This window comes from Triturus cristatus, chromosome 10 (genome assembly GCF_964204655.1).
Source record: "Triturus cristatus chromosome 10, aTriCri1.1, whole genome shotgun sequence".
Lineage (NCBI taxonomy): Eukaryota > Metazoa > Chordata > Amphibia > Caudata > Salamandridae > Triturus > Triturus cristatus.
The window spans coordinates 681,529,842-681,556,109 of NC_140593.1; the positions used below are offsets into that span (position 1 = coordinate 681,529,842).

The following is a 26,268-nucleotide window of genomic DNA, read 5'->3' on the forward strand; positions in this document are numbered from 1 at the left end:
TTGTCCACTACAGAGTAATTAAAATATTTGAATATTCCTCCTAACATTGGTCTTATCTCAATAGGCAATGAGAGTTAGCTACTCTGTCGAAATGTGCAACATGACACAAATAGAGTTAATAATAGCAACAAAAAGGGTTCCTATCATAATAACAAAATCTATAACAATGTGCAAATTGGCAATGAGAGTTGGCTGCTCTGTCGTAATGTGCAAAATGACGCAAATAGGGTAGATAATAGCAACAAAAGGGTTCCTTATCATAATAACACTATCTATAACAATGTGCAAATTGGCTTATTGTATAAAATTGTGCAAAATGTCGCAAAAGTTATATGGTAATAATGAGCTCCGATCTTAAACTCGTGCGCAAAATGGCCATTTGATAATATATAGCAGCAAGAGAAAAAGATCTACAAGAGAACTGTCAGGTCTATCATTGCGCATAAAATACCAGAAAAGTCTGAAAAGTGATCTAGTGCTAGTGATTATATAAAATTGTGCAAAAAACTTAAAAAACATAATGTATTACTTAAGGGAAGCGGCTGGCAGTGTCTGTTCAAGCCTGAACAGACATACCTAGAAGTACACTCATTGGACAAGTTCATAATTAAATAGAAAATTTGTTGCGTAAACCTTATTGACATAAGTTCTGAGTCAATAGTCAAAAGGACAGTGATCTAGTAGTGAGGCACATAGGGCATGTTTAAAGAAAATTGTACAAGTGCTCGCTGTTATTGAAGCCATTAGGCATCTTGGTGTCTAGGGACAAAATGAAATGGGTCTCCAATTGGCGGAGAGTTTTTTCACGATTACCACCTCTCCCAGAAATGGCCCTCACGTGCTGTAAAATGCGCTTATGTACAGGGAGTTTTGTACTCCCAATATAATCAAGACCACAAGTGCAGCGTAGTTTATAGATCGCAAATTCAGTACGGCATGTTAAGTAATCCCTTATAGAGACTCTTTTACTGTCAAATGCCGTATTATAGTCAGTGCTATTGGTGGTGAAAGTACACGCACAACAAGAGTTACACTTAAAGAAGCCCTTTTTGGTCAACCAAGTAGTTTTCGGGATGTTTTCTGGGCTTGATTTGACAAGGGCATCCCTCATCGAGGGTGCCCGTCTAAACTTGATTGCCGGTAATTCTGGCAAAATAGCTTTAAGTGTAATGTCGGTTAACACAATAGGCCACTGTGAATATATCATATTGCGTATCTTTTTCTCTTGCTGACTAAAGGTGGTGATGAATCTCACGTTTGTTATATCTGTCTCGGAGTTGTATTGAGCAAGTGGTGTCAGTTGAACTTTTTTGACAATCAAAAGGTCTTCCCTAGGCAACAAATTGTCTTTAGTTAGTGCTGAATTCAAGATTTCTCTAGAATAGCCTCGTTCAAGGAAACGGACAAAGGCTTCTAGTTGACATGTCTTACATTCTAGTTCCTCACTACACATACGGCGAATTCGAAGGAATTCGCCGTATGGAATTCTATGAATTGTGTGGTGGGAATGGGCACTGTCCGCATGTAGAATGGAATTCCCTGCGGTAACCTTCCGATGCAATTTGGTATGTAACTTGCCCCCACTAACATACAAAGACATATCAAGAAATTCGACTTTCGCATCATCAATATTTGCAGTACATTTCAAATTTAGGTCCTTAATATTGATAGAATCAACAAACTCATTGGCCATCTGTCTACTGCCCTTCCAAATCTTACAGATGTCATCTATATAGCACCAGAAATACATCACATTGTTAGCCCATTCAGTTTGGTATTTGGCCCTGAGGACATGCTACTCCCACCAGCCCACATGTAAACATGAATAGCTGGGGGAGAAGCATGCCCCCATAGCCACGCCTCTCAACTGCTGATATACCTCAGTGCCAAAAAGAAAAAAGTTGTTATGAAGACAGAGTTCAATCATCATTAGCAGCATTGTGTTATTGTCTCGCATGCCAATATCCCTTTCTGATAGAAAGTGTTTCGCTGCTGCTAAGCCATCTGAGTGATTAATACTAGTGTATAACGATTCTATGTCCATAACAACTAGTAAATAGTCAGGCTGCCACATTATATTCTTGATTTTGTTTAAAAAGTCAGGAGTGTCTTTGACAAAAGATGGTAGAGCTCGAACAAAAGGTTGAAGGAAATAATCCACGTATTTGGAAACTTTTTCCAATAAGCTTTTTTGTGCGGATGTTATTGGCCTACCAGGAATAGGGTCTGTTTTTTTATGCACCTTAGGCAAAAAATATAGAATAGGTGTCACTGGGAAATCCACTTTTAAACAGTTCAGTTCATCTTTAGTTAATAGGCCTTGTCTTTTCCACTGCATTTCTTGAACCAAACGCATCTCTTGTCGCAAAGATTTTTTGTAGCACGATGTATCGCCCAGATGTCTATTGGCTTCTGCAAGGTATTGATCTTTATGCCAAAGCACAACGTTGCCGCCTTTATCAGACTTGTTAATTATGATGTCATGTTTTTTCTTTAGTTTGTTCATTAGAGTATGGTATTGAACATTTTTTAAATTGTTAGTTTTTATTTTGGAATTGACGTGACGATTCAGTTGTTTTAACTCTTCAGTTACTCTCTCACTAAAAATGTTAACAGCATCTCTTTGCATAAAAGGTTGAAGAGTGGATGAAGGTCGAAAAGGGCTAGGACATGGTTGATTAGTATTGATGCCCATATCTAGTAATTCTACTTGGGTGGACACACTTTGATCAGTTTCTGATTCATTATCAGAGAGATGAAGAAACTTTTGTAGCAACGGAATATGCGTATATAGTGAGCTCACCACTGCTGTATGTGCCATGTCTCATGGCAACATGACATCAATACACACATAAAAGTATGTGCCAATGATACTAATACGCTGGCACGCAACATCCTCTCTGAGCCCTATACCCTTATCACCACTGCTGGGAGCAAAGACTGAGGGTCCAGCTGAGCTTCCAAACACCGTGAAGGAGGTTGTCACAGTTTAGTGTAAGGGTGAAAAGGTATACCTTCAGAAGTACCACATGAGGGGCTAGAAGGTGCATTGGAGGCGCGAGCACTGACAAATGTAAATCGTTATATGAAGTGGTTTTGTGAATGATAGTGCATTGCATTGGCAGTAGGAACATTTATCCCACAGAAAGCTAACACCTAAACTCCATTGACTGCACTAACTTCTTGAAAAGACAGCAAGCAGATTTTGCAGCTGCATCACCTGCAATTGCCCCTGAACTGATAGCTGAGATATCTGTAACACTACAAGCACAATCTCCTACGGTTAGCATTAAGCCTACCACAAAGCCCGATTTTTTTGTTTGTTTAAATTTGTTTATTGGTTTTTAACATCATATATAGCAGATTGGCTTAGTACAGTCATAACAGAGCGATACATGTTTGTAATACGGACAAAGAAGGAAACCTCTATTGATGATCAAGTTTGCAATAACTGTTCATACAGTGTACAAGTGATATTCCTCAGTAGTATAGGCTGGGTGCTACCTATTTAGTAGGTCAGAATATTTTAACAGACATGTGCAATAGTCTGGTTGGGCACGGTTCCCGGGAGTCCGGAGGTATGCCTATTCCCATACTGATGCATGGGCGCTATGTAGTGTGATAGGTAAGGGATACATTACCCTGTTGATGATAACCGGCTATGGAACTGCCAATGGATAGTATTAACATCAAACTTGGGGGGGTGAACTGGGGAAGCTGTAAGAGGGGGACGGCGGGGATATGTATTGCTGAAATCCGATATGTGGCTGGTCATAGTGTGACATCACCGTGTGATCTTGCATACATCGGGAGGACCATCTCGGGTAGTTACGGGCAGTCTTGGTAAAGCCCTATGCATTGATGTTAGATTTGTGTCACCAAAGTGAATTCATAATAACAGCCTTTGCCAATAACAAACACTCTGGTATGATCTTATCACATGCCAGTACTATCAACATACCATAGGTGTACCACTAAGTGAATAGCACAGTCATGTGGCTCGCCTGGTTGTAAAAGGTGGCCATATAAACATGAAACACATTCCTGTGAGTCCCCACTATAATTCCCTGTTCGATGAAACCACTCAAAATCATGCTGAGATGAACAAGATAATGTAGTCACAATGTAAACATCACTAGACTGATTCACTCTACTACAACCCAGAAGTAATAAAGCTTGTGTAACTGCAACTGTTTACAGGTGACACATCCTACCTGGACATAGACACACACTCCACATCATTTGACACACAAACACTCCTTGACAACCGTGACCCACACCTTACAACAAACATGACCCTCTGATAGCACATATAACCACTTGGAGGCTAGAAACCATGGTAAAGTATAGTGAATTTCATGTCTGGGTGGAAGATAAATTGTAGGGCCATGTGTCCAAGACAGAATATAAACCCACATCACATCAGCATGATGTGCCCTATGTCTAGTTTACTGACAATGTCCATGCACAGACTGGCATACTCTAACTGTGATTTGAGCCCAGAAGATGATGTACATTTGTGTGCACTGAAGTGTAAATCCAGAAAATTACACCATATTTTAACTAGCTATCAACTCCTGTGATACCCATTCCTGTACCATAAGCTAGGTCCTCATGCAACTAACTCATACATCTGAAGGGCATTTCAAAGTAGACACAGACAGTTTAACTTACTAAGTACTGTCATGGACTCACTCAAATCACCCACATGAAATAGGCAAGTAAAGTAATTAGCATTACAACCATCCAAGTTTCACAACACCAGAAGGCCACAGTGCATAGACACCTTCCACAAAATGGGTCTCAAAATTTAGGGAAGTACTGGAAGCCAAAAGGACCAGGACACAGTCTACTTTGGAGCTACCTTACATTCTCCATGTGGACAGAACAGTGAGAATTAGTCTCAACTGGGACTAATGGGTATTGGCACAAAGTGGCATCCACATGTGGCAAATGTGTAGTTGGAAGTTCATTACAAGATCCACAGAAGAAACAGCAATTGGCCCATAAGACATAATTTGCAATTGACACATTGTTTTGTGTTCATGTTTGTCTAAAGTGCCTATCATGTATAAAGAGACAAAACGCCTCCAAGTGTGTTGGCAAGGATATTCACTTTGTACACATCGAATACATATGTAGAAAACATCTCATTGTGTTCTGTCCGTTGATACACTTGCACACTGGACAAAGCTGCAAAAACTATGAATGCATAGAATGTCTAATGCAAGGTTTGTCCATTTACCCCACACCCCTACAGATACATCATGCAGGCACTGACACCCAGCCACTCTAGGTACATAATTCCACACAAGATCACAATAGATTTACCTACTCTATGAACCATATACTATCATGGTTAAACAAACACAACTGTAGTCACACATGCCACAAGAATAAGAGTTAGTATCAGTAACAATTGTTGGAGACTGGAATACCAAAAAACGCAAGTGCTTTATTCAGCAATACGTTTTTCTTTTTTACTGTAAACAACAAAGGCTAATGGCCAGTCCAAAAGTAAATGTAGTGGGCCAGCAGACTGTTGCCCATACAAACTTGCCTTCAGAAATATTGCAAAGGGATACCTGCCCCAAGGGGGCATCAGGGGGGCAGACCATGCACCAAAAGGAAAAAACTAAGGTGGGGTGAGTTGGTCCTTGAAGGGCTGGCCTCAGGATTGGGAGGGTCGGCTGAGTCAGTGGGAGGGCAGGATTCAGTTATGGGGGTGCTGGGGTTCAATATTTCTGGTATCTTATATCCCTGAAGAGTGGTGAAGGGAATATGGAGATGATGGGGGGGGGGGAGGCTTTTCCCTTAGTTTTCTTCCCGGTGGAAGTACTGGGGTAGGATGGGGAAGATGATCTTCTGGGTTTGGAGGAGAGTGGGGCGGTGGCAGGATGGGGAGATTTTCTCTTTCTGGTTCCTTGTGGTTTAGGTTGGGTCTGTGTAGGGGGCTGGGTAGGATTTTTAGGGGTTGAAATGGAAGGGTATGGCAGGGGTGGCAGGGTCTTCTGATTAGGTTTGGGTGGGGGTTGGTCAGTTTGGGTAGGGAAGAGGTCAAGGGCAATGAGGCAGAATTTCTAGGCTGAATGGGTATGAGGAGAGGCAAGGGTAGTAGTTGTGGAGGAAGAGGGTTGTGAAGTATGTGCTAAGTCTGTGTCTGCTAGTGTGGTGTCTGTTGTGGCTGTGTTTGAGGCTGCCTATTTGTCTGTATGTGAGCCATGTGGTGCAGTGGGTGTTGTGTCTGCCAGCATGTCAGTGGATGTACAAGTGAGGGTGCCATGCATCTGCTGAGTGCGTGTGTCTGTCTTTGGCCTTATGTCTGTATGTTTGTGTGCTGGGTGTTGATGCTGAGGTGGATGCATGTTCAGGTTTGCATGTGTTTTGGGCAGGTATGGGGATAGGGACTGTGGATGGGGAAGAGGCAGAAGGGGGTGTTAAAAGTTGGATTTGGGTTAAGGCTGAAGTGAGTGTGGAGGCAAGAGCCTGAATGGATCTCTGTAGGGAAGGCATGTAAGAGTGAATGCCCTCCAGGGAAGTTACCTTCTGTGTCTCCTGATTGGTATGCACCTGGAGGACATTCGGCACTGCTGTCTGACCCACAGAGATCTGCCTCAGGAGGTCAATGGCCACCACACTCATGGCAGCAGGGGAGACAGAGGCAGAGGGTGAGGTGCAGGGCGCAAAGAAGATTCCTCCCCTTTTAGTGGAACAGCCGCGGACAGTGGGCTGGGAAACAGCTGTGAGGGTGGAGAAGGTAGGGGTGGTGGTAGTTTAAGATGGAGTGGACATGCGTCCAGGGGGTTCCACCACCACCTGGGAGGGCTCACTGGAGCTGTAGTCATATGATGACAACATTGGTATTACGTCCGTCAGCTCCTCAGTTGCGCTCCCATATCCCTCTGTGCCACTGGGTCTCTCTTGGTCACTGCCAGTATGTGAACCACTGTGGCTAGCTGTTTCCCCAACGTTCGCGGCACTGTCTCCTTCACTGCCCTTGCGTGATGCTGAAAAACAGGTTTAAATACAAAATATTTGAAATGTTGATATATACTGGAAACATAGGTGAAATAAAAATTCTAACCAGATTTGCGTATATTACCATTTGTACCTGGATGACAAAATGAGTTCATATATAGCCATTAGCACATGACTGTAAGCGACAAGACCTGTGCACACTTCCACATAATGGTGTCAGAATCATAGTCTGATACAACTTCATGTTTCTCCTTCTTAATATTTTAACCGCAGGTATGTACCAAATTATGTTTTGTCTCTTACTTCTTATTCTTTTGTAGTATACCATACTTACCTCCTATGATCCAAGGGAGAATATACATTATTTTAAGAAATTGACTAACACTGCAAAGCTTGACAATCAGCATATAGTGAGCCATCCCTAATTCAGGTCTGGTTGAACAGCAGGTCCCCCGCTTCAATAAACCTATTTTGATATGTCACTATCATGATGTAGGGGGCAAGGAATAGGCCATTTCACGTTGTTCACATGACACTTGCATATCTGTCCACTGACAGATGAAGCAGTTGTAAGTGTCAGATGTGTAACTCATATAGACGTCACACATAGAATATAGGCTTTAAAAGTCAAGATTTATGTGTACAAGTATTGTGTCATGTCAGCACAGTGCAACTATGAAAAAGTTTGTCTAAAGGTTTCAATACTTTAAACATAGGTGCATGTAAATACAGCTTATCACACTGCCAATGTCAATGATTGTAGATTACTTAAAGGACATGTGGTTTACAATACCACCAGGCCATGTAGAATCCTTAAGTATGCCCATAATTGTGATCCAAATCATGTAACTTGATACCTATTGACAACACAATTTATAAGCCTGTGAATCCTGATGATGTCCACATCTCAATCTCACAACGACAAGTCAGCCTATCCCTCCTTGATAAAAATCATCATACACATATTGTACAGCATAGATGCAGTTGTGTTCTTCACCTGAATGAATCTGCCCTTCTCAGAGTTATGTTAAGGCACAATTCCGTACATCCCATTTATTATGCAAAAAAATGCATATTTGGGCGTCAACATAGTTATGCCCCTTGTAACACCCATCAATGCCTTTGGGAATGTGTCCTTCTCACATCCTTGTAGTTACACCCCTATAGACATATGTTGTCACATATGCTTAGGTTTAAACATGCAATCAGCTTGAAATCAGAGAGGACTCCATTCAGTACCTCACTTAAGGTAAGGGCCAGTCTGACATGTGACATCAGTATACATAAGTCTACACATGCCAGCTGCTCCATTGGACAACAGATAGCAACAGTGCTGTTTGCATTTTTTTGCACACAGTTCATTCACCACTTACCAATGCCTGAAATAACACATTGCCTACCACCTGAATGTATTGATTGGCATGTCACAGTCAAGTGTTCAAGCATCATTTAACACAGAAGTGTTCTTGTCTCAATACAGAGAACAGGGAAAACATGTTATTTTGATGAATTATGTTGTGCATGACCAAAACACATAAAGTGTCTGTTCCTAAACATTGTGTAGTCATGTTCCCATTATACAATGGAATAGCACTACAGATAATACCCTGCCTATTCTAGCCTTACATGTCCCATAATCTAGGGACATCAACATGCACCTACTACCATTGTAGAATATGCTGCATTTTACAGATTACATGGGTCTGGAGTCTCTCAAAACCTAAAAGTGTGAAAAACTTGCCGAAATACATGAACATGCATGGTATTGTATGAAGTTCATCAAGGCCCATACTTACTCCCGCCTTGCTGCTGTCTGCCCTTTAACTGCCCATCGAGGTTGGCATAGGCTACCACCAGTATGCGGCGCATTAGTGGGGTCAGGGAGCAGAGCACGCCCCTTCTGTTTAGAGGTGACAGGCCCAGTTGGACTTCTCCAATCTACTTGCTCAAGCCTTGCTAGTCTTGCCACTGTTTCCGGGATTGGCCACTTCGCTAACGTGTGACACCCAGAGACCACACCTTCGGCCGATGGTCCTCTACAGGAAAACATTCTGATGGGTGTTGACCTGTAAGGATGACATGGTGGCACACAGTTAGTATACATGCAAGATGTACATCTAGAGCTACTTTGTCACATATGCCATATACAGCTATCTTAAGCATAATACAAGTTAGCAGACTAAATTGTTCAACACTGCACCTGTTGTCAAACATGCAACATCTAAAGATTTAAAAACACATGTCCAGTTCCTGTTGGCACTACACTCCAACCTGACCTTGCCCTAAGTGAGTATGCAACACTACTTACTACACTGTGGATGGGACAGCACCACAGGTGGTATGAAATCTGATAACAGCTAACCTCAGCACATCATTCGGCCCTCCGGATGAGAACAGTAACAGTTTGGCCCTGGACATACACCTAACTAGTATGGATAATTTCCATGAATCACACAGTCTAAATTAACAATGAAATCTGGTCATATTGTTCAGTAAACATATCTAATGTAAGGTAGTATGAGTGTGTAACTTGTTGATCACACTCTGTGAAGTAATGGACATGTGTCTGAAACAATAGGACAAACAATTATGTTTGTCTGTGTTAGCCTATGACAGTTCAGGTGTTACAAAAATTAATTGTATGCCATATGTGCCAGAGTGAAGGGAACAACATCAACATACCATTGTACAAAAATTATTGCCACAGTACAAAAGTGCATGTGATGCACTTATGCTCTGCACTGCAGTTGTTCAAACATATCGGCAGGTGATTTTTTGTGAACACAAATGTGCAGATTTATCTTGACATCACTCATGACAGTCTGACTGCCAACGGGTATGGCAAAGGGTTTCAGTTTCAAACAAACATACTGAGTACAATTTGCCTATATGTACTGGAGAACCTGGTCGGTGCCTCACAGCACGTACTTGAACATATTTTGCTTCACTAAGAGCACTTTTTGCAAAAACAAAGTCCAATGAGAGGTGATGATGAAAAAACTGAGGCTATGCACCTAAACAGATGGTACACTCTGCACAACAGAAACATTTGCCACATAACTGTGCCCCAGCTTGGGTAATGGTCCATACAGTGCTTACAACCTTGCTGTGTGTCAGCTCAGCATTATTGCACTGTTGTTGAACATGATCAACATATGGCCTGAGTGAACATTCTAACCTTTACACCTGGTGGCCTTCCTGCATCTGACATGACCATAGTTGAGCACTGTAAGTTGCTATGTGAGGTGTTGTGACATGGCCGACGTAACAATAATATAGCCTTGTGTGTTGAGTTGTTATTGTGACTGTACACATCAACTGTTTTGCCACATATGCAACTGACATTTTTACAATCACCATTAGAGTCTGATTAGCTATGACTTCACAAGCAATTGTTTGGTAAAATATAACAGAAAACAAGTTTACATTATGTTGAAGTGATGTGTACATGCATAGTAAGTTATGCAAAAAAAAAATTTGAGGTACGTTACAGGTGACTGTTTTTGTGAGCTTGAGTTAGAAGGCCTGATGGTAGTTCAGGTCATTTGAAACACCCCTCCAGTGAGTGAAGGTAGAGAAGAGAGATGACTGACACATGAGACTGTGGTTAGGTCTACAAGGCCTGATTGCAATTGTGGTCAGTCCTCCAAGCCCACCTGTGCCTATTGGTCCCTGCCAGTGAGTGGAAGTGGAGTAGAGAGATGGCTGACACAGGTGACTGTGGTGAGGAGTACAAGTCCTGATGGTAGTTGTGGTCAGTGCAAAGAGTTCTCGTCCCACCCAGCCGACCTGGTCGTATTGGTCCCTGCCAGTGAATGGAAGTTGAGTAGAAACATGGCAGACACAGGTGACTGTGGTTAGGAGTACAATGCCTGATGGTAGTTGTGGCCAGTTCAAAGAGTCCTCCTCCCACCCAGCCCACCTGGGCCTATTGCTCCCTGCCAATGAGTGGAAGTTGAGTAGAGAGATGGCTTACGCAGGTGCCTGCGGCTAGAAGTATAAGGCTTGATGGTAGCTGTGGTAATTTCAAACACTCCTCCCCCACTTGACCGATGGCTCCCTGCCAGTGAGGGTACATTGAGTTGAAAGATGGCTGCCGTGCTTAGGTGGAGTGCGAATGGCTGATGGTAGGTGAAGTCATTTTGAGAGATCTGAATACTTGATGAAGTGGCTACTATTACATTCCTCGTAACTACTTGCTCTAGTTTATGGGCCATATTTTGGGATGTTGTTAGATTTTTTTTGGCTGCCATGATGAATTAATGGGTATAAACTTACAGCCCACATGTAGACATTTGTATACGTCATTGTTTTGGTAATTTTTAATCTTAATGTAGATATGCAGGTTGTCAGCATTAATTACACATCTCCAATACTTTGGCTACTGGTTTATCTTAATAAATCATATTTACAAACCTTGACCATTACAGTGATGTGTGCTGAGGTGCAATATATAACTTGAGGCAAATGCTTCATTGTTACTTGCCAGACTCCATTCCTTCCTGTATTCCAAACAAGCTCTCAGGTGGTAGGATGGCATGCACCTTCTCCTCCCAGGCAGTAAGGTGTACTGGTGGCACAGGAGGTCCACCGCCAGTCTGTTGTGCGGCCAGGTGGTTTCTGTTGGCCAAGGCTTGACCCTCCTCTTGACATCGTACCACCTCTTTCTAATATCCTCCATTGTGCGCAGGGTGCTGGCTACTGCATTCATCTTGTTGACGTTTTGTCCCACATCAGGTTTTTCTGGTTGATTGATGTTTGTTGGGCCTGGGTCCCAAATAATTGTGGCTCAACTCTGAGGACTTCATCCACAAGCACTGTCAACTCCTCATCTGAAACTGGTGACCGCTTCTTTTTGGCCATTGTGTGTGAGTGAATTAGTGAGCGTGAGTTTGAAAGGGGTGTACAAGAAATGAAAACAAATTGAGAAATATGCAGTCAATGGTGCTATTACAGTGGAAGGGTGTGTGAAGGGCTGGCTGGAGTGTGACAGGAGAAAGTAATGATCTCAGTCTGATTCTGCAGGATTGGTATAGCAAAGAATCATGGTCTGGTAAGGTTATGTTTTATTGGTGGATTCGTAGGTGTGTCTACCCTTTCAATTGACATCAGTTGTGTATTTTTGTGAACGCATACTGTGGTTGGTGTTGTGATAGTTAGCATGAGTTTCTCACATTCACACTTTCCATGTGGCCTACAAGCCGCCATGGATCTGCCAAAACATTGGGTGCATCATATTTGGCTCACCGGCACAACCGATGCATGTGTGGAATCGGAATCCCTATAGAACAGCCTTTCCAGTCATGTCAGAGTCATTTCTGACCAACGTGGCCATGTGGTAGTCATCTCTGAAGGACACGGTCGGAGAATTTACTAGTATACATCATAATACCGTGGTCGGAGACATCGCGTATTAGTCAGTCGGAATCTCACCACTGCCATGACGGTCGGACGTTCATTCCGACAGACATGGTAATCAGGCCCCAAGTGTCTCTACCGCTTTTAAAATGTGTATTTAAAATATGTTGCCTTTGTGTTTATTGTATTTTGTTTGACTTGTTTTTTCCCCGCTGTGTTTGCTGGTCACTCGTCCCTGCCGCTGCTGCCCCTGCGGCCCCGCCCCCAACACAGCCCCGCTCCTGCCTCCCTACCCCTGCTCCCGCCCCCTCCCCTACTTAACGGAGACCGCTGCGTGGTCGAGCCACTGGCAGTCCATCTGCGCTCGTACGCGTCCCTACCGCGGCCAGCGCCAGGAACCCTGGTTCTCCTGGGCCCCACCGCTTCGATTCCGTCACCCTCCACGCACTCAATCCTGGAAGACACACTGCCTGCGGAAGATCCTCGCCGAACACCCATGGACAGTTCTCATGCAGACCCTGCCGCAGAGCCTTCACCATCGACAAAACCCCCACAACTGCCGAAGGCCCGCCTGAGGCACGCACCGCCGTAACACTGACATGCATCCTCCTCAACGTGCGCTCCCTGCACCGACATGCCATAGAGATCTGGGACCTGATCGACACCCTCTCGCCCGATGCCGCCTTCTTCATGGAAACCTGGACCAACGCCGCCTCCGGCCCCGACATTGCCACTGCCATCCCAACGGCTACAAGATCCAGAGAAAGGACCGTCTCCACTGCCCAGGAGGAGGACTCGCCATCTCACACAAGACCCCCCTCCGACTCTCCACATCCAGCACGAGTAACCCCCACTCCAACACAGAACACCTCCACTTCCAGATCCAGACCAGTCACGGGCCACGCTATGTGGCACCCTCATCTACAGACCGCCGGGACCTCGTACCCAGTCCGCATCTACCATTACCGAGCTCGCCGACCCCCCCTCCATCACCTCCACAGACTACATTCTACTTCGGGACCTGAACTTCCACCTCGACTGCGGCAGCGACCCCGATTCCACCACTCCACTCGACAACCTAGCTAACCTCGCACTGAAGCAGCTTGTCAACACACCCACTCACAGAGCAGTACACACCCTCAACCCTATCTTTGTGGGAGGAACAAACGTCCACTTCAGCCACACCACCCAGCCCCACTGGACGGACCACCACTACGTCCATTTCACCTTCAACACCACCCCCGCACCCAAGCCCGCCCGCACCCCCCACAAAGGAACTGGAGCAAGGTCACAGAGGACCACCTCAACACCATCCTCCTCCAAGAGCGCCCCAACACCACTACCGACACCAACACCACAGCCATGGAATTTCACCGCTGGGTATCCTGCTGCGCCAACAAGCTCACACCCCTCCACCACCCTGCTAAACAACGCCCTCTGAAGGCCACCTGATTCACCATGGAACTGCAGGAGGCCAGATGCTTCTGCAGACGACTAGAGAAAACCTGGCAAAACCAGAAAACCTCGGAAGCACAGAACAAACACAAGAACGCCCCGAAGGAATACCACCAGTGCAGAGACAAAGTCCAGACAAACGCGACCAACGCCAAGCAACTGTTCAACGTCATACAGCAGTTCGCAAAAACCCCCAGCGAAGCCACGGACATCACACCTTCCCAGGAACTCTGCAACAAGCTCAGCGCATACTTCCATTGGAAGATCAAGGTCCTCTACGACAACTTCAGTGAACAAACGCCAGGCACCCCACCCAACACCGTCGATAAGCCAACCATCATGACCTGGAACCCTGCCGCCGTCTAACACATCATCGCGACCATGAAGAAAACCCAGGAGCCCAAACGGACCCGTGCCCACCACACATATTCCACAGGGCTGCTGCCGCCATCGCACCTGAACTAGGACGGACCATCAACTCCTCGTTCATATCCGGCATCTTCTCAGATGACTGGAAACGGGCGGAGGTGAAACCCCTCCTCAAGAAACCAACAGCTGACCCAAGTGACCTGAAAAACTATCGGCCCATCTCTCTCCTCGCCTTCACGGCCAAAGTCACAGAGAGACTCGTAAACGCCCAGGTGACCACCTTCATCGAAGAGAACTCCATCTCAGACAACTCCCAGTCCGGATTCCGCCAGGACCACAGCACCGAGACCGCCCTCCTCGCCGCCACCGACGACATCCGCATGCTACTTGACCAGGGACACACTGTGGCCCTCATCCTTCTGGACCTCTCCGCAGCCTTCGACACCGTTTCACATCGCAGTCTCGCAACCAGACTTCATGACGCAGGGATACAAGGAGCCGCCCTTGACTGGATCCAATCCTTTCTCTCCGGCAGAACCCAGAGGATCAGACTACCTCCCTTCCTCTCCGAACCCTACCGATATCTACTGCAGAGTACCCCAAGGATCATCGCTCAGCCCCACGCTCTTCAACATCTATATGGACCCCCTTGCCGCCATCGTCAGACAGCATGGGCTCAGCATTGTGTCCTATGCCAACGACACCCAGCTTATCCTCTTCCTCACGAAAAATCCCGGAGACACCAGACTCTTCTTCCAGGAAGGAATGAAGAACGTGGCAGCATGGATGAATGACAGCTGTTTGAAGCCCAACTCAGAGAAAACTGAGGTCCTCATCTTCGGACCCTGCACCTCTGCCTGGGACAACACCTCATGGCCCTCTGCCCTCGGGAACCCACCCACTCCTACAGACCACGCGCGATACCTCGGCATCATCCTCAACTCCTCTCTCTCCATGAACCGCCAGATCAACGGCGTCACTTCCACTAGCTTCAACTGCCTGCGCATTCTCCGCAAGACCTTCAAATGGATCCCCCCGACTGCAGAAGGACCATCACCCACACGCTCATAACCAGAAGACTGGACTATGGAAATGCTCTATACGCGGGAATCAACAGGACTCTCCTACACAGGCTCCAGACCATCCAGAACGCCACAGCCAGACTCGTCCTCAGGACATCCGTCACAAACACATGACCCAACACCTACGAGATGTTCATTGGCTCCCCGTCGAGAAAAGGGTCACCTTCAAACACCTCACCCACGCCTACAAATCACTCAACAACATCGGACCCAAAAACCTCAACGAGAGAGTATCCGTCCACGTACCCAAGAGGAACCTCTGTTCCTCCCACCTCGCCCTGGCAGAGGTCCCCCGCATCCGCAGGAACAGAACAGGCGGGAGAGCCTTCTCCTACATCATGGCCAAGACCTGGGACAAGCTCCCAGTGAACATCAGACGCTCCCTGACCCTGCACACGTTCAGGAAGGACCTCAAGACCTGGCTCTTCGACTGATCCGGAGCTGCCCCCCCCCCAGCACCTTGAAACCCTTCCGGGTGAGTAGCGCGCTTTATAAACCCCTGGTTGATTGATTGATTGATTGATTGATTGTATCCAATCAATCTATCAATCCATTTGTAAAGCGCGCTACTCACCCGTGAGGGTCTCAAGGCGCTGGGGGGGGGGTGCTGCTACTGCTCAAACAGCCAGGCCTTGAGTACCCTGCTGAAGGTTAGTAGTTCTTTAGTCTGCCGTAGGAGGATGGGGAGGGTGTTCCAGGACTTGGCGGCGAGGTAGGAGAATGATCTGTCGCCGGTGGTCGTTCTCCTGATGCAGGGGACAGTGGCGAGGTCGAGGTCGGCGGAACGGAGCTGGTGGTTCGGGGTGTAGAAGGTGAGACGTTTGTTGAGGTATGCTGGACCGGTGTTGTTAAGGGCTTTGTGTGTGTGGGTGAGGAGCTTGAAGGTGATCCTCTTGTTGACGGGAAGCCAGTGCAGGTCTCTCAGGTGGGGTGTGATGTGGCTGTGGCGAGGGATGTCGAGGATTAGGTGGGCAGAGGCGTTCTGTATCCGTTGCAGTCGTTTCAGCAGTTTGGCCGGGGCTACCGCGCAGAGGGCGTTTCCGTAGTCCAGTCTGCTGCTGACGAGGGCCTGGGTGACTGTTCTTCTAGTGTCGGTGGGGATCCACTTGTAGATCTTTCGGAGCATGCGGAGGGTGTTGAAACAGGAGGATGAGATGGCGTTGACTTGCTTGGGCATGGAGAGTGTAGAGTCGAAGATGAATCCCAGGTTGCGTGCGTGGTCGGTGGGTGTTGGAGCTGCTACCAGGGCGGTCGGCCACCAGGAGTCGTCCCAGGCCACAGGCGTGGGGCCGAGGATGAGGACCTCCGTCTTGTCCAAGTTCAGCTTCAGACGGCTGTTCTTCATGCATTCGGCGACGGCTTTCATACCTTCGTGGAGGTTGGTTTTGGCGGTGGTAGGGTCCTTGGTGAGTGAGAGGATCAGTTGTGTATCCAAGTAGCTGCATGGATTGCTTATTGGCTGTGTCAGTGAGTATTGGAGTATGCACCTTGTGTGTGCAGAAGTGACTACATTTTGGATGTTTTACTCATGTTTGCTTGATTTAAGGTTAAAGGTATTTGCTTGAACCATCACTTTACAATTTTTGTATGTTTATTGCTGTCTTTGGTCTGTTTCCATTCTCTTCAACTTTGAGAACATTTTGGCATCTGGGCATCCCTACTGCTAGGAGAAAACAGGCCTCATTTAGAGCTTGGTGCACAGGGTATCCTGTCCACTAAACTAATGGTGCACCCACCTTACTTGGAGATGACTCTGTCAAAAGAATACTTCCTCTGATCACCCAATGGGGTGGGGGTCATCAGAGAAAGGACTTTACAATGCCCACCCTATTTCGGGTCAATGGTGTATCAGCTCCAGGAAACATGACGTGGTAAAGGACAGGAAAAAACAATAATGACCCCCCACATATTGGGAGAAAACTCCAGGGTGTGGGTGGGGGCTTTAGTTTTTTGTTTTTCAAAAATAAACTCCCAATTTAGGAGTATGTTTTTGGAATACAGAATACTTTGAAAAAATTTGACAGCTCACCGTCATGGCTTAAGGTAGGGTAGGTCAAACATTTCAAGCACTAGCGTACCGCCCTAGATGACGGATGGGACTTTTATAATTTTTAGTTGGTTGTCCTGCAACCGCCCTCTTGTAACTAAAACCTCTTGTTTCTTCTTTGTTTAGGATTATGTAAGGGGAAGTTTGTGGTCACTGGCCAATACTGATTGTGCAAGTTTGTAACATCAGAGATAATGTCAACTTTTATTTTCTTAGTTTGTGTGGTCAAAATACCAGTGGCAGTGGGCACAATGTTTAGTTAGAAATGTTTTATCACAGTTAGGGCGGTGTGTGGTTTGTGTATGATGCTGATGCAAATGGTTGTAACTAGGACATATTGCAAATTGTTATAGGTTATGTTGTGTTGAGCAGATGCTACACACAAAGTTAAATATTAGGTGATTTGGGTACATCATTTTCACCATAACCCAAGTTGTATGCAATTTGTCTGCATAGGTCTCTCAGATCCAGTATGACATTGTACAGTGTTTATAGAGCACACACACCCTAAATTATTCCAAGTGTTGCTGTAGAACAAATTGAGTAGCAAGACTACCCTAAGCTTGGCAGAGAGAGAGCCCCAAAGCTTTTATGAAGGGAAGAAGAGAAGGGGAGGAGATGGCTTCCATGGGATAGGAGCTCTCTTTGAAGGATTGAACCTTGAGGTACTTGCTGCCACAACAGTCTCTTTTTGGAATTAGATGTAGCAAGAAGCAGGAGGTGAGTAGGCCTGCTGGCATGTGCAGTTTGCTGGGATATTTTACTGCAGTCGTTTTTTAGAGGTCATGTGGTCTATGTTATTGAGAGGTGCTTAGGTTTTGTGAGGCAGAGATGATGGGCTAGCAGAGTCTTTTTGTATTCAGAGAATCATCCAGATGAAAGAATAGCAAAGAGATGCGAAATCGGTCCTGATTACGTGGCGACTATACAAATGCATTTTCAAAACATGATTGAGAGTTTCTATACTATATTATTTTTTTACCTGATCTTTTTCTCCCACAGGCATGCATGGAACAGTCGTGATACTCCTGCCACTCAGTCTGATCCTCATGATCTTCGGAGGAATGATGGGATTTGTCAGTATCCTTGCACGTGCCTATCTTCTGCTTTTGCTCACAGGAATACTTTTCCTCTTTGGAGGTAGAGTATGAACTTAAAACTTTATTTCAAGGAAACTATGGTTTTGTGGAAACAGTGCCCTGCAGTTCTAAAATGTGGCTACAAAATTTCAAACTGGCACCTGATAAAATTCAGTCCATTTAAGTATTATAAAAGTTGTAACATGTTTTTTTAGCATCTGGGTACAGTCAGCATTATCTGGCTTTTTGGGAGTGCACCTGATCAGTACTGGGCAATAACATTTCAGAGATGCTTTAACTATGACATTGGTTCTACAGGGCTTTGGTGATGTGGGGAAGCGGCAAAGTAATTTCATAGTGTAGACACGGATCTGTCAGCATCAAAAGCAACTTCTTCAATCCTGGTAGGATCTTCCCCTCCACAGCATGCAAAACCGCTGGTTTAACTTCTCAGTTCCCTGCCCCTTTCCGCTGAGCACTGTCCGCAGTGCAAATTAAAAGATGGTCTATGCCAATGCTTGTTTAAAATAAAACCTGTGTTATGATTTTAAACAATAAAATAAAGGCAGCAAACATGCTTCAATAATAGAAACTGCTCACTGCATTTCTGTATTAAAGATTGTGAAGAATAAACAGGTGGGGAATAACAAGAGGGAGTGAACACCGCATCGGAAATAATAGGTTGAAATCAAAACAAAAGCAGTAGCCGTGCAGGAAGCGAGGCTAGCAAGCAAGTCTGTCAATTAAAAGTAGTCCGCTCGAAGCAACATTAATTGTTTTGGATTCGTTTCCTTAATTGAATGAATCAGAGCACGCTAATCAGAATCTTGACATGTATCAAGACCAGAATAATTAAATAATTATGTTGAAATTATTATCTGCATAGCTTTTGACAAGCTTTTAAAAATGCGGAGACTCTGTTGCTCCACTCTAAAGGTTACACATAAGCCTCGAGAATGAATGACACTTTTCTTTTTCATAAGTGGTGTAGAAGCTGTTAATGGTCTTGCGTAGATGCCCTGGCAGAGATCTAGAAGCCCGTAGATGTGGGACTGCATAGAAGTCACTTGCCTATTTTTTTAACACATTTTCAAGGGCTTTTAGACCTGTGAGTGAGTGATGTGATGCTGTAAACAGCTTTGGTGAATATTTAGCACTTGCCCAATCTTCCTATTGACTGCAGTTTGCACTTGTGCCATCTTTTTGTGCAAGCAGCAACTTCCAGTATATAGCTAGTTGTAATTAACCATGTAGAACAATGTGTAAAAAGTATTAAAACGAGCAAATTAGGTACAAAAACTGCTTGCTTTCACTAGGCGCAATCATATATCATAGAGTTCACAGACAGGAAAACAACATCATACCTGATACCAGGTGTAATAGTGTTTGCAATTTTTGACTGGTACTATTCCACATTTTTGGTAGCTGGTTGGGCAGTACTTGGTGCAAACAATTTTTACCGCAGTATCTTGGAAACGGATTTGTGGAGGTGGTAATTTGTGCACAAATATTTGTTAATATTTGTCATGTTGCATTTAGATGTGGTAACGATGTGTTGTGCTGACTTTTGTACTGCTGTGTTTTGTGCTACATTATTGCATTTTGTTATGGTTGTTCTGTACTATGGTTATTGTATTGTCTTTTATTTTCAAACTGTTTTGTTGTGTTTTACCCTGTTATTTTACTGTGTAGTGCTGTTTTGCTTTTATGTTGTGCTCTGTAAATTCTTTAAAAATGTCCACAAAGGCTGCTACATCTCAGGTCAAAAGCTACAATTGAAACAGAACGGGGTGCAGCACAATTGTCGCAAACACTGTGACAGTGTATATATATATAAAACATATTTAAACTTTACAGAAACACACAGTCACTGGATGATGTCATCAGTAATGTCATTTGAGATGTCATCAGTGATGTCACTGACCATGTCATGAATGATGTAATATGTGACATCATCAGCAGTGCCTTGCGGGGGCGCGAGTTATAGTTAGCTCAACTAAGTATTACGGCCAAATTTCTCTGGTTTTGTACGAGTCAAATGTCCAACTAACTATAACGTCCCCGAAACCTGTGGCTTTTTTCAGGAAATATATAGATAGATAGATATATATGTATATATACAGTTACAAAAAAAATCATTCATGTTTATTTTAAAATTAACAATCTTTAAATTCAAAAAGAATTACGTGCAATGCCTTAAACAAATGTGACAATACAAAAATATATCTGTATGTGATATGAAAACTTCCATAAAAACGGGCCATGGCCTGACTATCTACCCCAAACCAGTTATTGTGCTGAGCCTGACCAGTCAGACCCCTGGATGTGGTAGCGAAAGCTCTCGGAGAGGGTGGAGGAGTGTCTGGAGTCCCGCTGGACTGTCTGAGAGAGATGATTACCCTTCAAAACAGCCTGAAGGTGAGGGCCTTGAACACAAGATGGTGGATGGTGCATGTGGAAGTGGCCGCAACACATCCAAAACGGAAAGCAGGCTGAGGGCAGAGAGGTGATTGGTGACGGAGCAGCGAAGGATCAAGCAGCGGTGGGAACATGAATGGATGACTCTGGGCTCTGGGAGTGAGCTAGCCCCACTGCATCCACCCGATGGTGGCAGGCTCTGGGTGCGGCATGGAGTTTGCAGGGAGGTGGCCCCTGAGACAGTGAAGGAACGCTGAGTAGGGACTAGGGAGGATTGAGTAAGGTGGTGCCGGGGGTTGCATTCTCAGTCGCTGACCCCTCCATCATGATTTGAGCAGTAGTGCCCCCCAACCAGTGAATGGAGCAGAGGAATGCGACAGACTGAAGAGGGAGACACAGAAAGACCTATATGAGGATGGGTGGTTTTGACAACCCACAGGAAGCAACAACAATAAAGAGTGGTGGCAGTGGTGAGTTGTGCCTTGAAGCGAGGCAGGCATCTTTCCTCCCTTTCCCTGGTTGCCCGCATCAGTGCCTGACAATTAAGGTAGGGTGAGGACACAGAACTGCCAACTTCGCCAGACATCCTTGGTGAACCCAAAAGCCTAGATGCTCTTGTAGAAGGTGCCTGGAGATGTGACCTGGTGGTCAATTCAGAATCTGAGCCGGGTGTGCCGTGAGGCTGACTGGAGGACTTAGTTCAGAGCCAGCCCGTCATGCTTTGGTACCCGCCCAGAGTGCAGAGAAGCAGCCAAGTGCCCAACAGGGCGAGGAGGCCTGGTGCAGGAGACATGGTGGAGCTGGTGGCTGGGGGAAATGGGGAAACCTAGGGTTGCCAAGGAGAAATCAGAAACAGTGGTGGTTGCTGAAGTCCCGGGAAACACAATAGCGTCTACCGAAGAGGGGACATTTCTAGCGGCGGAGACAGTATTCATTTTAGCATCCATTAAGGATACTAAAGTAACACTGGAAGCACAAATAGCTGTGGTGGTTAATGAGGTGGAAGTTCTCAGTGAAGATCACAACTCCACACTGTCCACCTGACAGTGAAAGACCGGACACTGAAATGCTCCACTATGGCCAAGCAGTTGAAGGTCTTGATGGACTGATTGGAAGATGCAGATCGGCGGTCGAGGCAGCACAATGTGAGCCTGGTAGGGGCTTCAGAGAGAGCCTAGGGGCCCAATGTTAAGCTGTTCATGGAGGAATGGCTGGCTGATACAGTGGTACAGGGGCTCCCATCATGTTTTTTTTCTGTGGAAAGGACCCACAGGATCTTGGACGGACCCATGCACCAGGGATGTCACCAAAGCCATGTATTGTGTGACTAAGGAACTTCAGAAACTGATGCAATATCCTGTGACTGTCCTGTAAACATGGCCCTTGGTGTATAGGTTGGAATGAGGTAAACATATAGCCGGACTGCACTAACCTGGTACAGAAGCAACAGGAATCATTTGTGCCATTTATAAGAGTGCTGTGTCAATTGGAACTGAAATATGGCTCATCTTCCCTGCTAAATTAAGGATCATCTTTAAAGAGAAGGTCTATTTCTTTCTGTTAGTGCAGGAGGCGTGAAACTGGCTCGAACAACAAGAGCTCTGGCCGGATCCCAATGCCCACTCACAAGATCTATCTATCTATCTATCTATCTATCTATCTATCTATCTATCTATCTATCTATCTATCTATCTATCTATCTATCTATCTATCATCTATCTATCTATCTATCTATCTATCTATCTATCTATCTATCTATCTATCTATCTATCTATCTATCTATCTATCTATCTATCTATCTATCTATCTATCCATTTATCTATCTATCTATCTATCCATTTATCTATCTAGGGGTTCCACAGAGAATAAGTGGGCCAATAGATCATCACCAACCAAGACGCAAATGCATGAAGAACAGGCAAAAACAATGCTGGAGGTCAAACAGTGCAACAATGTCCTCAACAACAACAAATGGCGGTCATTGACATCAGACAATGAAAGCAGTGGCTCGGAGGGTACAGAAATGGGGCTGGATGGTGAGGAGAAGCATCTACCAGTGGATAACCGATGACAGCACTTTGTTTGAGTTATAGTACATCGAACATGTGGTACAGTCGAGCTGCCTTCTGTAAGGTAGTAACATGTGCTGCCCATCTGGGGATCGTGGTCAATGGAACCATGTTTTGGTGCTCTGCGCAGAATGCACGGTATTGGGGAACTGTGTCAAGAGGGTCACAGAGATATACTATACAGTTGGTAATAGTGCCGGGTAGCTGCACTCCTCTGCACAAGGCACACAAAAGTTAGATGTTATATTTGTTCTTGGAAAGTACATATTGTGAATTGGGGGGGTGTAAGTTCAAGGATCAGAGCACTGTAAGGTAGGGTGGGGATAGTTGCAGGGGAACTTATTGACACACAGAGACATCAGGCCTATTACATATGAGCAGACAGGTGCACACCCCATCGGGGTTGGGGCCGGAAGGCTGCTTTAGTCTACAGAAACAATGGTACAGCGGCAAGATTTGACACTGTTGACATGGAGCGGTAATGGCCCGGGAAACAGGTTTCAGAGGGGTTTGGTTTTCAAGGCACTCACTAGGTAATCAGAAATAATCTTTCTCCAGGAAATGCATGTGATAGACCCCCAAAACTGCAGTCTGGGGAGGGGCAAATATAAAGTGGCCATAATCTATGTTTACACAATACACATCAGGCTTCAGTGGTATGGTGATCCTGCTATGGAAAGTCAGCACGCTCCTGGATAGCAAGGTGTCACTCGTATTGCACTCCATGTGAGAAACAAGTTCTCTTAGTTGGTAGAACAAATTGGACAGAAACTTGTTCCAAGGTCAATTTAATTTATTGAACCCTTTCCTCAAATAATGCTGTAGAATTATATTCATTCTTGTTCACTCAACCATTTATCCAAGTGCCCAATGCATTTCAGGCTATCTTAGCCCTTCTTCAGGGGGTAAAAACTATAAAAGGATAAGACCAGAAGTCAGTTTTAGTATTCGATGATAAGCTTGAGAATAAACAGGTAGAGAAAGGTGCTCGAAAGTTTCCCAAGTGAAAAAACTAGTGAAATGAGCTGTTGCGGAAAGGTACCTGACGGAAACGTGGACAATACGCTCGCGGTGAATAATAGTGAATCGAGAGCAGGTTAGTAAGTTACCCGGGTGTTCGCGAAAAAATAACACGATGGTAAGTGACTGAGAGCATTGAGTTATTAATAATGATAATCGATTCAACACACAGTAAATTCGTGTGAAAACGGGAAACTTAACGTGTGTTAAAATCTAACAATGGTGTCAGTTTATTTTTTACAAACACGTGCAGAAACAGGTGGGGTGAAGAAAGTAAATATGGCTGTGAAAATCAAAGAGACAAAGGAAACTGCAGTGGTTCATAAAGTTACCGATGGTAAAAATAAACTTACGGTTGGTAGTGGCAGTTACAAGATCTCCATGTAGCGAGAAAAACGCTTCTGTACGTTCCGGTGAGTGTAAAGTTCAGCGGGTAGCGATCATGTGATAGTGCAACACGTGGGTCTATAAAAGCGTGGATAGTCAAGAACTACGTGAAAAAAAGACTCGTAGTTCCGATACCAAACGTAGTGTCAAACGGAAAAAAGACTCATGTGTGTTCACGAAATATGGTAGAAGTGTTCTGATGAAAGGGTGAATAATGCGAGGTAAAAGTGAAGAAATACGTGGATGTGCATTGAAGGCATGTAAAGACATGAAAAGACTTTCGAGAGTCAAACAGAACAGTCAATATAATAAACAATGTGTCGTGGTACATATCATGGAAAGTGAGTAAAACGAAAATAAAACCTAGAATGATGCATGACGAATCAAGAGTCAAAATGTAAATAACACTCGGTGAAATACAAAAGTAAAAATCACGTTCAATGGGAAAGAATCAAACAATGTTATTCGCAGTAGCACAAGGTCATACGGTGTCCAAAAGTGGACAATTAGCAATTCATAGAAACCATTCATGAAAGGAGACATTAATTACAAAAAGCAGCCCAGGTCGTAACGTTCATTCAGACCTCTTGGAGGCGAGGAATTTCGTTTATGTATCCAAAAGATTTCTCTTTGCAACAAATATTTGTTGTTGTCTCGTCCCCTTAAATGTGGGATCTGTTCAAGGATGAGAAATCGCAGTTGGCAAATGTTATGTTGATGGTGATGAAAGTGAGTGGCAATTGGAGATTTAGCCTGTGGAGTTCGTATGTTGCTTTTGTGTTCGTTGATTCTTATACGAATCTTTCTCTCTGTCTTACCCACATAGACAAGGCCACATGGGCATTTCAACATGTAAATGACATTCTGACTGTTACATGTGGCTGTAACCTTGAGTTTGATCGGGTAACCATGTAGTGGATGTTGTATCATGGTACCCTTGATAATAGAGTTACAATTGCCGCAGTTAAGGCAAGGTAAGGTCCCTTTAAAGGTACTTGTGCTGGAATCTTTAGGTTTAGATAGAAGTTGTGTGAAATTGCGTGATCATTGATTCGCGATTCTTGGAGGTATTTCAAAGATGTTGTTAAAATCCACTTCGGTGCTTAGCATTGGCCAGTATCTAATAATGGTTTTCTTGATGTTAAAGCTTTGAGTAGAAAATTTGGACACAAATGTCATTCTCTGGTCTGATGCTTTTGGCGGTCTAGGTCGAAGTAACATCTGTCGAGTGGATTTTTCTGTCTTGAGGATAGCGTTGTCGAGAACATCAGTGGGATACTTCCGTTGTTTGAACTTTGAGATGCAGGTTGACTTGCTGGATTCGTATAAGTCGTTGGTGTTTGAAATCCTTTTTAGTCTCAAGAGTTGGGAGTAAGGCAGATGATTCTTAAGTGATGGTTGATGGAAACTGTGAAAATGGAGTAGATTGTTACGATCAGTAGGTTTGGTGTATACTTGTGTGGTGAGGTTTCCTTGGTTGATTATGATGCGAGTATCCAGAAATATTATTGACTCCTTGTTTATGGAATGGGTAAATTGAATGCATTGATCGACTGTATTGAGAGATTCAATTAATGATACGAGATGTTTAATTGAGCCATTCCATAAAATGAAAATGTCATCAATGTACCTTTTGTAAAGGATAAGGTGTTCGATCCACTCCTGTTTAGATAGAATGTTCTCCAGTTCAAATCGATGCATGTAGAGGTTCGCATATGTTGGAGCAGCACAATTGCCCATGGAAGTGCCAGAGCATTGGATGTAAAAAGTTCCTGACCATTCGAAATAACTGTGGTAGAGGGTAAAGTGGATGAGTTCCATGAGGAACACTTTAAGGTTATCTGGTTTGTCTGTGTTAGTTAGGAATGATTCAATGGCTTTAATGCCTTTGTCATGCGGTATTGAGGTGTAGAGTGATTTCACATCAATGGTACATAGGATGGTATCAGCTGTTATCAAGTCACGAATAGATTCTAGAATGTTGAGAAAATCGGTAGTGTCCTTTA

The 26,268-nt window shown here is 44.6% G+C and overlaps 1 protein-coding gene across 1 annotated transcript in view; it reads left to right on the forward strand.

Annotated features, from left to right (window-relative positions):
- TMEM114 (transmembrane protein 114) overlaps nucleotides 1-26,268 on the forward strand; it is a 797,325-nt gene that overhangs the window by 477,779 nt on the left and 293,278 nt on the right. The window contains exon 3 of the mRNA XM_085628184.1: nucleotides 18,292-18,429. Within this exon, the coding sequence (XP_085484310.1) occupies nucleotides 18,292-18,429 (138 nt within the window). The remainder of the gene's footprint in view (nucleotides 1-18,291; nucleotides 18,430-26,268) is intronic.